Source organism: Ochotona curzoniae, unplaced genomic scaffold (genome assembly GCF_017591425.1).
Source record: "Ochotona curzoniae isolate NIBS_2020 unplaced genomic scaffold, NIBS_Ocur_1.0 contig_2294, whole genome shotgun sequence".
Taxonomy (NCBI): Eukaryota; Metazoa; Chordata; class Mammalia; order Lagomorpha; family Ochotonidae; genus Ochotona; species Ochotona curzoniae.
Window position 1 is genome coordinate 4,580,344 of NW_024465405.1, and position 13,014 is coordinate 4,593,357.

Here is a 13,014-nt window from a genome sequence, read left to right on the forward strand (position 1 = left end):
GGACCCCACTCCTGGGATGGGAGAGGTGTCCCAGGAGGCCCCCGAGATAGGAGGTGGTCCAAGGTGCACCCGATTTTGGGGCATCCCCTGGAGTGGTCTGAGACTCCTCTGGGCCCTATGTTCCCCTAGGCTGGCGCCATAGGCCATGAACCCCAACTCTTTCCTGGATTCTCATAAATTGCAGACAAAGGTCTCCCTGTCCACTCACCCCTGCCCCACTCGCCCTCGCTTCAGTGGACACAGCCCTGTGCCTAGCAGCCATAGGACTCACTTTGACAATCTAGAACTTTCCCTCAGGAGTCTGCATGGGAATGCCAAGGGTAACACTCGGGGTCCCCAGTCTGACCCACTTCCCCAGCCTTCCAGACACCCTCTCCCTGTCCACAAACCCACGCACCCACCCACCATGTGTCAACTGGAACCCTCGGCCCTGCTGTCCCAAAGGCCATAATCACTGCCTGAGTCCGCCTCCAGCCCTGGCTCAGGACCCGTGTTTACCAAGTAATTTCTGGGTCCTTCTTAAGCAGGTGGCCATTCCAAGGTGTTGGTTTCTTATGGCATTCCCCAGCATAGGAAGGAAAGGTTCTTTAGGAGGAAGAAAATGCCAATACAAGACTCGGGGACTCCCCTGGGCTGCCCACTGTGAGCAAACAAACCCCAGCATGGTGCCGCACATCCTGCCCGCCCAGAAGCAGACCAGCAAGCCAGGAACACCACGCCTACCACACTTTCCACATACTTTATTTAAAAAGTTCTTTTGTATAAATTTCCTAAACATTTAAAAATTAAAATTAACCCCACCCCTGCACCAAAAAAAAAAAAACAAAAACAAAAAAACAAAACGAAAAAAGGTCATCACACAACATTAGAGGAACACCAGGAATCTTCTTTGATGACGTGTTCGCACGCGTTCCTGCAGGCGTTGGTCCCAACAGTGCGGAGAGAGCGAGGGATCGCGCTTCCTTCTAACTGAGGTCTGTGGGCTGCTGGAGAGGGACGCTGAGCCAGAAGCCTGGGCCAGGAGGGGAGGACGACGCTGGCCTCTCCTCTCTTCCATCTAACGCTGCGCTTCATCAGGAGGGCCAAGAGCTCAGCAAAAGCAGACAGAGTAGCTGTGGCTTCAGGATTATGTGCTAGGCCTCACGTGTGTCCGAAGCAGAAGAGTTCACATGAGCCCCAGCGGCAGAGAGCGGATACACGGCGGTCCCAGCGCACGGGGAAGCACCTGCAGAGGGACAGCGGGGGTCCGCAGGCGGCTTAGCACCATATCAAAGTCACGCGGCAGCAGGTGGCTCCCCAGCTGGCGTGTCAGTCAAGGCCGGGCAGGCCCCGTTTGCGGGATCCCCTTCCCGGAGCTTCAACAAGGCTGACCGCTGCTTCTAGAGGTATATGCTGCCCGCCACGCAGCTTAGGTGCCCATGACGTTGATGGCCTCCGGCTTGGCAAGTGGCAAGTCTGGGGACAGCAGTGGGGGGTGGGGGAGCAGGGAGAGAAGAGAGGAGAAGACACATCAGTCACCAGGAAAGGCATCGCTCACCACGTCCCACGGTCACCACATCCCACGATCTCACAGCCTTGGACGCAAACCTCCCGCTTTCCAACTCAGTCCTGAGCAAGACCCTGGCTGGGCTTTGGGGGTCTCTCCAGCCTGGGGCCCTGCATCATCCACCAGCCTCTTGCAGGCCGAACCCTCCACAGCCTCCACCTCTCGCTCTAAGTCACTCCCATTACCCGTCACACCGCCTGCCGTCATGGAGACCTTGCACGCCCCAGCGCTAGCTGGGAAACAAAGTCATTTCAAGATGAATCAGGGTGGGCGGGTCACGTGTTCACCATTACCTGTGACTGTGCATCACACTACAGATGGGCAAAAGTACAGCTTCAGGAAGCAAGCCCAAGCCACAGGGCCAGGACCCGGATCCTCCTCTCTGCCATAACTTGGCCGTCTGTGGCGGTGAGGGCCACCCTGGCCTTGGAGGTGAGCAGCCCACGCCGCAGGAAGCCAGCCACTCACCGGGGGCACAGAGCTTCTCGCACTCCTCCTGGTTGCTGAAGTTGTTCTCGTTTCCACCGCAGCCTCCGTACCAGAACCTGGCGCAGCTCTCGGTCTTGGCATCGTAGTACCACTTCAGGACGAAGTCCCTGCAAGTCCCCGTCTCCTTCGGGAGCTTACAGATGTCTTCAACAAGACAGGCACCACCAGCATGAGACCCTGCAAGCTGCCCCGCACCCCGCACCCCGCACCCAGGGCTGGCAGCCCCCTCGCCACCAGAGCTTTGTCCAGGAGGGGAGTTGCCCCCAGACTCGCCGAGCCACAGCTTCCTGGCTTCCCTAGGGGCCTGGGGCTCACAGCACAGTAGATTAAGCCGCAGCCTGGGGAGTCTACATCCCAAATCAGAGTGCTGCTGGGAGTCCCAGCTACTCCATTTCCCATCCAGCTACTCCATCCCCCACCAGCTGCCTGCCAATGTACCTGGGACCACAGCACATCAGAAACCTGTATGCGCATGGGAGACCAGGAAGGAGCCCCAGGCTCCTACCCACAGCCTGGCCCAGTTGTTGTGGCCATTTAAGGCATAAACCAACAGACAGAAGATCTCCCTCCCTCCCTCTTCTCTTTCTGTGTCTCTACCTTTGAGACCCTGCCTTTCAAATACATAAATAAAATTTGTTTTAAAGAAGTGTTTAAAACCAACCACTCAGCCTGCCAAACCATAGCTATCTTGTTTGGAAATTTTAAAACGAAACGAGCTGAGCCCTTCTTCTGGGTCACCAAAGCCTCCGACTTCCCTAAGAAACCAAATTTCACCTCAGTGTTTTTACCCCTGGCGAGATGACAATCAGATACTGCCTGAACATCAGCTACAAATGACGCTGGCCAAGGAGGGGAAGTCACTGCATGCGTGACCAGCCGTGGGCTTCCACGACGGACAGCTGGCACTGACATGAACACACATGACAGGAAAGTGCCCTGCGGCACAGCTACGCCACAGGCAGAGCAGTGTCCCCACCCCGAGAAAGAAAGCCAGGGTTTAAACGCTCGCAGCCGACATGCCCGGTGAAAAAGCGAAGCAGAGGCCCCTCAACTGTGGACAGAGCAGCCAGCACCCACAGAAGACTTCTCTTAAGGGGCTTCCTGGCCAACTCCGGATGGCACTGGGCAAGGCCAGCGCTGACGTCAGCTGTCATCTCAGGCTTGAAAACTGTAAGCCTTCTTTCACCAGAACCACCCAGTCAGTAGCACTGTGTGTCTGTGTGAACAACGAATGGGCCTGAACCTTCTGGAAGGCCCACCAATGGCTGAGCAGGCATGCCCGGCCTGACCGATCCCCAGCAGCACAAGGGAAACGCAAGCAACAGGTCACTACTGAAAGCCGGGGACACCCCGATGGAAGGAATCGGGAGACTCCAAGTCTCTCTGGACCGTCCCCTGGGTGCCACCGGGCAGAGGTGCAGGGGGAGAGCTGTCGCACGTGCATAGGGGGAGAGGGGTCTACAATAACAACACGCAGAGGACAAGCACAGCCCTCTCTCAAACACAGCCCCGGTGGGAGCCAGGGCAAGCAGGGTCACCAAAGGCCTTGAACCCAAGCACGTATTCCTGGTGTACCAGTGGCTTCCCCCGTTGACGGGAGGCCCAGCCCCAGCGGCAGCTCATGCCCTCCCCTCCCCCACACCAGACAGTCCCTTGGTTCCAGGGGTCAGCTGTGCTCAGCTGCACAGTGTATTTGGCCTCGTGCAAGGACACCACAGCGGGAGGACCCGGGGCAGCCACTCAGCCCCTGGATCCCACCCCCACCAGCCAGGGTGGACCCTCAGCACGTGTATTCTCTCCTCGCTCCAGGAAGAGTCACTGTAAACACACGGTGAGGTCCATCAACAGGAAGCAAGCTCCCTTCAGAAAGCACATGGAAATGTGTGCGACAAAGACAGCCAAGCAGAGCAAATATTTGTCGCTATTTCGTTTACCTTAATGTGTAGAGTCAAGCTAATTCTTTAAGTTATCATTGACAAGGGTAGGCTTTTGACCCATGTCCCATGTCGGAGTGCTGGGCTTCAGGTTCTGAGTCCAGCTTCCTGCTTAAGCACACTCAGAGAGCCAGCAGGTGATGGTTCTCACAGCTGGCTTCCTGTCACCTACAGGGGAGACCTGGGTGGAGTTCTTGATTCCCTGACTCTCACATGAAGTAACTGAAGCAGCAGGCAGGGGCCTAGCACAGCTGTGTGAAGGCGCATCTTCCACCTGCAGCACCAGCATGCCATGTGAGTGTCATTCATGCTTAGATGTTCCACTTCCCATCCAGCTCCTTGCTTATGGGCCTGGAAAAGCAGCGGAGCATGGCTCAAGTCCTTGGGTTCTGCACCCAAGTGAGAGACCCAGAAGAGGCTCCAGATTCCTGACTTTGGATTGGCCCAGCTCCAGCCACTGCAGCCTTTCGGGTTGTGAGCCCATGGTAGACTGCCATGGGTAGGGAGCCAGCGGGCCACAGAATGGTGACTGGGCATCTCTTCCCAGTGCATAGGAAGGCACCAAGGTCAGAGGGCTGTTTCATGGGGGTGTCCCTTAACTTTGGTTCCAAAGAACAGATACGCTAACTGCTTCACGGGAGTCACTCCCCACTGCAACACAGGGTGCCTGCCCAGCCCTGTGGACACCTCAGGCTTGCTGACACAGCCAGTCTTCACCTCTGCCTGCTACGCCCCACCCTGGCTGTGGGACACAGTAGCTCCACACCACAGGCTCACCACACCACCTCTGCTCTCGCATCACGAGCCTAGGTTAAATTCCCAACAAACGAGCTCCCACTGAACAGGAACTTGATGGCTGTAAAGCACCCGGGCTCCCTGGGCAGGAGCCATCAGAACCAGGAGCCGAGTGCTTCCCTGTGGCCTCGCCCATCGCATCTCCCAGGGCCGAATGTCCTGAAGACAGACACATTCATACAAGTAGTGAGAAGTCAGGAACAGCAGCCGGTGCTGAGGACGAGGAAGGGCCCGCCTGCGTGTAAAACAACGGCCATCGGGCAGCCCACGTACACACACAAGCTCGTCTTCACACTCAGGCTTGACTGAACTGTCTAGAAAATACATTTTTGGAGAAATAGTGCACGTGGTCATCACTGACATTTGCACAGAAGATCCTAGTCACCACCAAGGATGTGACTACAGTCTTGTGCAAAGACTCGTTGCCACATACCTCTCTGCCTCCAGATTTCGGTGCGTCTGTAATAAACAGACTACATAAGAATGCTGACAACAGATAACAACCTCCAATACCCTGCCCTTTCCCTCTCTCTGCATCCCAGGTCTGCAGGAAGCTGACCTTTGCTATCGACGCTCAAGCCAAGAAGCTGGTGTCCCAGCAGAGCCCTGTTCTGAGCCCGGGTGGCGAGTGTCTGGAGACACTGTTTACACGTCTCATCCCTCCAGGCCACATAGATGGGAGCCAGAAATGGCCTGCATTCCTGGACGCATCAGGCCCTGTCCATCTCCCTGCAGAAGCGATGGGGTTCATGCTTCCCTCGGGGTTTCTCTTTGGACTCCAGCACCAGCATGGGACCGCTGCAAGGCTGCCCCAGCGCAAGAGTCACAGACCTGACCCTGAGTCCGTGGTGTGGAGTTCGGACAGCGGGGACAAGCAGAGAGCTCGGACAGCGGGGACAGGCAGACAGCTCGGACAGCGGGGACGGGCAGAGAGCTCCGAAGGGATCGGGCAGACAGCTCTGGCAGAAACCCCCACCAATTCAACCCCACACAAGCCTGCTTCTGCCTTTGGTTTGTTTGAGGTTTTAGTTTTTGCCAAATCTTCTGTATATAGTCTTTAAGGAGGTACAACTCAATTGTCCGACGTGCCATGACTCATTTCCATACGTTGTATCAAGAACGTTCTGGTTTTCGGTCACTCTTCCCCTCAGAAAAGCTGGAGAACATTGACAACCAAGGGGATGTTTCCAGTAGAGACCAGGCGACTCTGAGGACTCGCAGTTCTCCAGGAAGACCCTCCTGTCGGCCATCTGTGCGGCCCGTGGCCCCACTGCACCTGAACTGACACCTCTGCATTCTCTCGGATCACACCTGGTGCTCAGGTCAACACGGAGTGTGACCCCAGACAGGGCTACGGAGACAGACAGATGGTAGTCGGCAATGACAGATGACAGGTGGTAAGGAGAGAGTTGCATAGATGAGTCTTTGAAAGGTTCATGGTTGTGCATATTCTGGAAAAAGTATGCACAGACTTCAAACTTTGCACCCAAATCAACTTACTCCAGATTTCCATAGATGTGTTGAAGTCCCCCCATAGCGGAGGGTCTGCCAGTGCAAGAAAGCCCTCTGGCAAGCCAAGTGGGCCCCAAGGCCACAGCCCCTCCACTGACCTCAGAGAGCCAGGTGTGGAATCAGAAACGCTGAGAATCCTGGCTCTAATTTAAACACGGTGGCAACAGGACAGAGGTACAGAAAGGGAAAGTAGGGAAGCAAGCATCGGCTTCTACAACGCGGAGAGGAAGGAGTGAGCGGGGCATGTGTGTGACGTGCAGCTGGCTCTGAGGACGCCTATCCAGCAGGCCAGAAGTCCACAAGTGGAGCAGCCGTGCAGCTGCTCTGCCATGCAGCTCACTAGGGAACAACAAGGCGTCCAGCAAATGCCTCTCCTAGTGGATTGCACAAGTAACCACTGTGCCCAGTGGGCTTCCCTCCTCTCGCTGTGACCGCTGGACCAAAGCATGTAAGAGATGCCAAGCCCTCCTGGCTCCAGAATCTGTAAGTCAACATTATTATCTGATATTCCTGGGGAATGTGGACACTTCGTGTATTACCAGTGTCTTCTGCTGACCCCTCTGCATGAAGCAGATCGACCCTGCAGTCATTGCCTTCTCACAGTCAAGCCAAACTGACACAGGGCAGAGAGGGAAGTCCCAGGTCCCTCCGAGTCCTGGTGCCCAGGGCCAAAGTAGCAGCTGTCGCCACCCTCCAGTCACATCTACAAAGTCACTAACTCGATGTAAAAGGCGCATGCAGTCAGGTTCAGACACCCAGGAGAGTGGCCTCCTAAATGAAGCCAGGGAGTGTGCAGAGGGAGGCAGGGCCACAACAGGCAAGTGCCTCTTCTTAAAACTAGATTAAACCACTGAATGGGTGCAGCGTCCTCGGTAGCCCTGGGGCTCACACATCAGCTCTGGTCCCATTTGAGGCACTGGGAAGTGACTGGGGACAGACAAGGTGGTTCTCCAGTCACACCTGGGAAATAGCAGAATAGACTGGACAGCACCCATCTGAAGCTGCAACCCCCCAGAAGCCCTGAAAGCCAGACGTGGACACATCAGGAACCACAGTGTCCCCGGCGCCAGGGATGGGCCACCCTCTTGTCAGCTCACCTGTCGCAGTGAGAGCCAGCGGCTCTGTGTTCACCATGAGGTTGATGGTGGCGCTGGAGGCTGACCTCGCCAGCTGTTGTGCCGCAGGCTGCGGATTCTCTGGAGAAGAGCGTGGGAAAAGAGCAGGCAAGTCAGAACCGACGGCTGAGGAGCCTGCAGCACCCGCTATACCATCACCATTGGGTTGTCTGATAAAACCTGGAAGTGACCCAGTCCCCAGGATCAATGATGCTTTGAAAGTGGGTTGTCTCTCCTCGGGCTGGATGTGCCACTCGGAGTGCAGGAGGCAGGGGCTGACTTGTCTACCTGGACGGTGCATGGACTTACTGGTGCTGAAAGTGCCCTGGTAGACGGCTCGGACCTGTGTCCTCAGATAGCACACGACCGACACGTGGTACGTCTGCCCCGCGCGCAGACCCCCGACGACACGATCCGTGACCGAGAGGTTCTGTTTCAGCACCAGGGACTGGTCATGGGCCGAGGTGACGGTGAGATGGTAGAAGTAGGGGCCAGGGGCCTCTGGTCTCTCCCAGTACAGCCTGGCGCTGTTCTCGGTCACCTCGGCCACCTGGATATCTCGGGGCATCTTTCCTGGAAGACAGAGCAAAGCAGGGTATGGAGGGAGGGAAGGCCCCCGGCTGCATGGCTGTGATGCACAGACTTGGGGTGGAGGTGGGGGTGCTATCTGAAATAAGTCAGCCAACAGGACATTGAACTAGCTCCTGGCTTGGGCTTCTGAGGAACATGGTACTCAAATGCCCAGATACGGATGTGTGGAGATCTCCCTATCTGACAGCAATCCGTGTGATGCTGCTCTCCTGCGGGAAATTGCTGCAGCTGGAGGTGGCGAGCACGCAAGGCCAGTGCCAGGTCCAGCTGGAGGTGGCAGGCACACAAGGCCAGTGCCAGGTCCAGCAGGGGCCCATGTTGAAGACAGAGGCTCTACCAGCTTTACAGGAATCGCACAGCATGAAGAGCTGCATACTTCAAGGCATGGGCAGCCACGCATCCCGCATATCCACAACTTTATGGAAGGGCCTTCCTGTATCGTCTAGTATCTCCTCAGAGGAAGATGTAAACCATATAAACCACCACAGTTGGCATCTCAACCAACCCCCTAAGGGCCCGTCCACCAGGGTCTGCTACGTGTTTTTCTCACGCACAGCTCAAGCAAGCAGTGCAGTGTTTGAGACAGAGGCCAATAGCCCCAGCTTGGGCTTCCCTCTTCACTGTGGCAGACCAAGCTGAGGCTGACAGAGGGCTCCATCCACCCATGCCACAGGACTAGCGTGGCTGAGAAACCACACAGAGGAACACGGCTTGGCCACCTGCAAGCCAGCAGCAGACTTCTACTGTCCCCAGAGCCCACCCAGGATCTGCAGCCTGTCTCTAATTTGGACCTCATCCCTTTTAATCTTCGGATAACTGGATTTTCAGGCAAGACGGGTTATATCTCCCTGACATTTCAAAGAGTGAGGGGCTCCTATAGATGCCCCAAAGCAAGATGGGGGCCACTGGGTGGGCAGCAGGAGAAAGGAGACAGCCAAGGCTGGCTTCGTGTGGATGGAGCTAAGAGAAAGATGACTTCTTGATTTAGGCAATGGCAGACTTGAGACAGCCCCATGCTCTGGTCAGCCCCATACCTTGTCCAGCTGGACAAGTCTCCTGTCCATAACTCCAATTTTTACTGCTGCATTAAACAGGCTTCTAGGATCCCGCCTACAACAGGACGGTAGCCCTAACCAGCATTTCTTACCTATGGGCTTGGCTGTAGCTGGTTTGGCTGCTTGCACCTTGGGAGCCTCGGGTTTGGTGGCCACCGGTCTTGCAGCAACAGCGGGGGGCCTCACAGCTGCAGGCTTCGCTACTGCTGCCTTCACAGCCACTGCAGGTCTCACCGTAGCTGGCTTCGAAGCCACAGGGCTGCTGGCCACAGACTTCGAGGCCACAGGGCTGCTGGCTATGGATTTTGAGGCCACTGGGCTGCTGGCCACAGACTTCGAGGCCACGGGGTTGCTGGCCACGGACTTCGAGGCCACGGGGCTGCTGGCCACAGACTTCGAGGCCACGGGGCTGCTGGCCACAGACTTCGAGGCCACTGGACTGCTGGCCACGGACTTCGAGGCCACAGGGCTGCTGGCCATGGACTTCGAGGCCACAGGGCTGCTGGCCACGGACTTCGAGGCTGTTGGGTTGGTGGCCACGGGCTTTGAGGCCACAGGATCACCAGCCAAGGACTTTGAGACCATAAGGTTGGTGGCCACCTGACTGGAAGCCATTGGCTTAGAGGCCACAGGGTTGGGAGCCGCAGGCTTCCCAGCGGCTGGCAGATTTATGATGGTCACTGGTTTCATTGTGGTGGTCATTGGCTTTGTTGTGGTCACTGGTTTTGAGGTTGGACTTGAAGTGACATTATTTGGAACATTTCTGTTAAAAATAAATATTACCTCTATTAAGCCTTCTGCGAGCCATGAGAAAATGTATCCCATTAACCACGTGAGATCTATTGTTTCAGCCAAGCCCAAGCGGCTGGATTATTTCACATTCTGTATAATGTCACAAAGATTAAATTTCAGCATCTTAGGGTATATGCCAATGAAAAGATGTTGAACAGTTTATAAAAATAGAATCAGTAGAAATGAAGCTCAGTTATTATAACTATATAACCATATAACCATGTAACTATATATAACGGTATCTAACTAGTTGTATATAACTATAGTTATTATATTATAGGTCCATTTGACATCTTTACTTTCTAAAATGAAAGTAATGAAAAACTAAGAGATGATAGTAACCCATAGCATCTAGCAACATTCTGGTTCTAGAAATTAATCAATTAAATTTATACACGAAAGATTTAATAGCTACTTTCACAATAAAGAAAATACCCACTCAACAAAAATTCATGTTGAGCTGGAAACTGATTAAGTACATAGAGAATTGTAAAGTTCCCAGAGAGAGCTGGTTGTTGCAAGTTTTCTTTGCAGAAATTTTTATCTATCCATATGCAAATTTTTCTCAGTCCTTGATCCATGACAAACCCTAAAAAGACCATTAGTGCCAGCATAGACAGTGGTGTGAACCCACAGTCTGTGGCCTGCTTGCTCGGGTGAAAAATCCTCTATTGTCTCGCTCTATCTTGTGTGTGTCACACACAGAGTATTTTTAAGCTGATAGCATAAAAGTTCAAATGTTAAGTGACTTGGTTCCTTCTATTTTCCCAAAGATAAGGAAGATGAGTCAACTGTAGGGAATGTTCCAGAGAAGTCAAAAGGATGATTAGCAGCTGGGAAAATGGAGCCTCAAGCAGGACCAGCACCCAGACGAGGTCAGAGCTGCCTCGGCAAGGCCAGTCAGCTTCTGAGGCCGAGACCTCGGGACAGAGGCTAGAGCTGAGGGTTCCTGGGCCACAGAGGGACAGGGACAGGTCTGGGCAGGGAGAGCCATGCTCTCTTCCCTACTCTGAGCTCAACCAGCTTGAACCAGGTATTTATTCCCCAAGCTTCTGATTCCATGTGGTCTTACCTGGTACTGAGGTCAGATTCTCATGGCACCTTCCTGGGTATGCTGGCTCTATGGGGGCCCAGTCCCTGCAGCCCTACCCCTGCCTAGCCTCAGATCACATGGACACTGCCCTCCTCTCCATCCCCAGAGACTGGACTCGGCATGCAGCAGCCAGCATGGTCCCTGTGGGGTCTTCCTGGCCTGCCCCCCACCCCCGCCATGAGGGAGGAACAGTAGCATATTCTCAGGAGAACACAGGTATGGCACCTGTCAGCACAGCATCCATTGCTTCAAGATCTGGAGTCTACTCTGTGGGTGTGTTCGATTCACCTTTACCAAGCAGTCCCCTGCACCAGACACCGGTGACGGGATATGGCCTCAGTACTGATCAGCCCGCTGCACCCAGGGATTCAATCAACCACAGAGGATGGGAGAGTATTTGAGTAAAAAACAAAACACCTGCTCCTGTACTGGACAAGGGCTTTGTCGTTATTGTCCAGGCAGTGCAGTAGAACAGTCTCCACAGCTTTTCTATTGCGATCGACACTGTAAGTCATCTAAAGGGCGGGAGTAAAAAGTTTGCACATTCCACACCAAGTCCTGGAGGTGTGATGTGATGTTCAGATCCTCCCACCGAGTCTACGTCCCACCTCCACCACTCTACGTCCTGGCTGGCCTTCGAGCACTCTTCGGTGGCAGAAGCAACTGTGCCAACGCCAGCTCCCCGCACCACCCACTTCCACCTCTCCTCATGGAACGTTGTGACCAAGCCCAAGCTAACCCACCGGAGAGCAAGATACACGTGCAACAGAAATGGCTTGTCTAAGATGAGCCCAGCCACAGTGCTAACCCCGAGAACTGCAGATAAGTAAAGTGTTGGCATTCAAAGCCACTGCATTTTGGGGGGAATTTGTTATGCAGCCAAAACCAACACATAGAGTGGAAGTTCTAGAAGGAGATATCTTCTAGCCTTAAGGAAGCCACATTTTCTGGACATCAAGGTTGTCCTGCTGAAGCAGGAGATGGCTGGAGGACTGTCACGGGTGACCGCCGAGTTCCTCCAGCACTGTGAGTTCTGAGAACATCATTATAGTCACTTACACTTGCTTGTGGCCGAACTTCATTGGATGCCTTGCGGGCTGGTCCCCTTGGAACCAGTCACACTGCTTCTTGATATCTGGGGACAGGTAGAAGGCATTTTCACCTGGAGAAGAACAGAGAAGAACCATCTGAGCTACCTGTGAACCACCTGCGAACTAATCACTTGTGAGCAAAATGGATCAATGATAGTTAGCCCATAAACACTTAGCAAATTAATTCATTTTTCCAGAAAGCTGGGTCCAGCGACTTCACACATTAAGTAGAAAAGCACTTGATTTATAAAAAGCCACAAGCTTTTCTGTCCTATTTGGCCAGATTAGGTTAATATTTACTCAATATGAGAGAGAAGACAAGAATGAAAGAAAAAGTTTCCAAGGTCTTGAACATCAAATTATAACTCCATCCCTTCCAGTATTTTCTTTGTGCTTTGTTGAACAAAGTTTTCTGTTTATATGTTCTGAAGGCAGCACAATGGCCCCTGGTAAACACATCGAGTATCCCTTGTGTCACATGCAGGACAGACACGCACAGATGTGGGTACCAGCGTCATGAGCCTTAGCCTTCCCCTCTCACTCGCTCACCTGCTGCACGCTTTGCCTGTGCTGATGCTGGCTGTGCAATCTGTGGACCCGGAGGAGCGTGGTTTGGGTCACCACTACATTCCTCAGGGAACTCAGACAACAACTTTGAAGATGAATTTCCTGCTAAGGTAGTGATGAAGAACATACTAGGGAGCGGTCCCCGTCAGCAAAGACCGGAGGTATGCAAACGGGCAGTGAGTGGCCCCCTCTAGCTTCCCTTATGCCCCCAAGAGAATACACTTCTCTTACAACGTGCCAGTCATGTCACTCACACATGTGGACCTGACCCATCTGCCCACACAGTTGTAAACTCTTGGTGACACCAACAGTATCTTACGACCAGCAGGTGCCTGACTGCCAGAGTGCCCCTAAGTACTGACTCCTTCAAGCACATCTGACACGTGAGAGTGGTCAGTAACTGCTGGGGAAGTGAACAGGCAAGTCTTGTCAGC

At 54.0% G+C, this 13,014-nt stretch overlaps 1 protein-coding gene across 1 annotated transcript in view; it reads right to left on the reverse strand.

Annotated features, from left to right (window-relative positions):
- Positions 1-1,408: 1,408 nt before the first annotated feature.
- COL6A3 (collagen type VI alpha 3 chain) overlaps positions 1,409-13,014 on the reverse strand; it is a 60,220-nt gene continuing 48,614 nt past the window's right edge. Inside the window, exons 38-43 of the mRNA XM_040972431.1 lie at positions 11,982-12,084; positions 9,130-9,800; positions 7,701-7,964; positions 7,374-7,472; positions 2,015-2,179; positions 1,409-1,455 (exon numbers count right to left, since the gene is read on the reverse strand). Coding sequence (XP_040828365.1) covers positions 1,409-1,455; positions 2,015-2,179; positions 7,374-7,472; positions 7,701-7,964; positions 9,130-9,800; positions 11,982-12,084 — 1,349 coding nt within the window. The remainder of the gene's footprint in view (positions 1,456-2,014; positions 2,180-7,373; positions 7,473-7,700; positions 7,965-9,129; positions 9,801-11,981; positions 12,085-13,014) is intronic.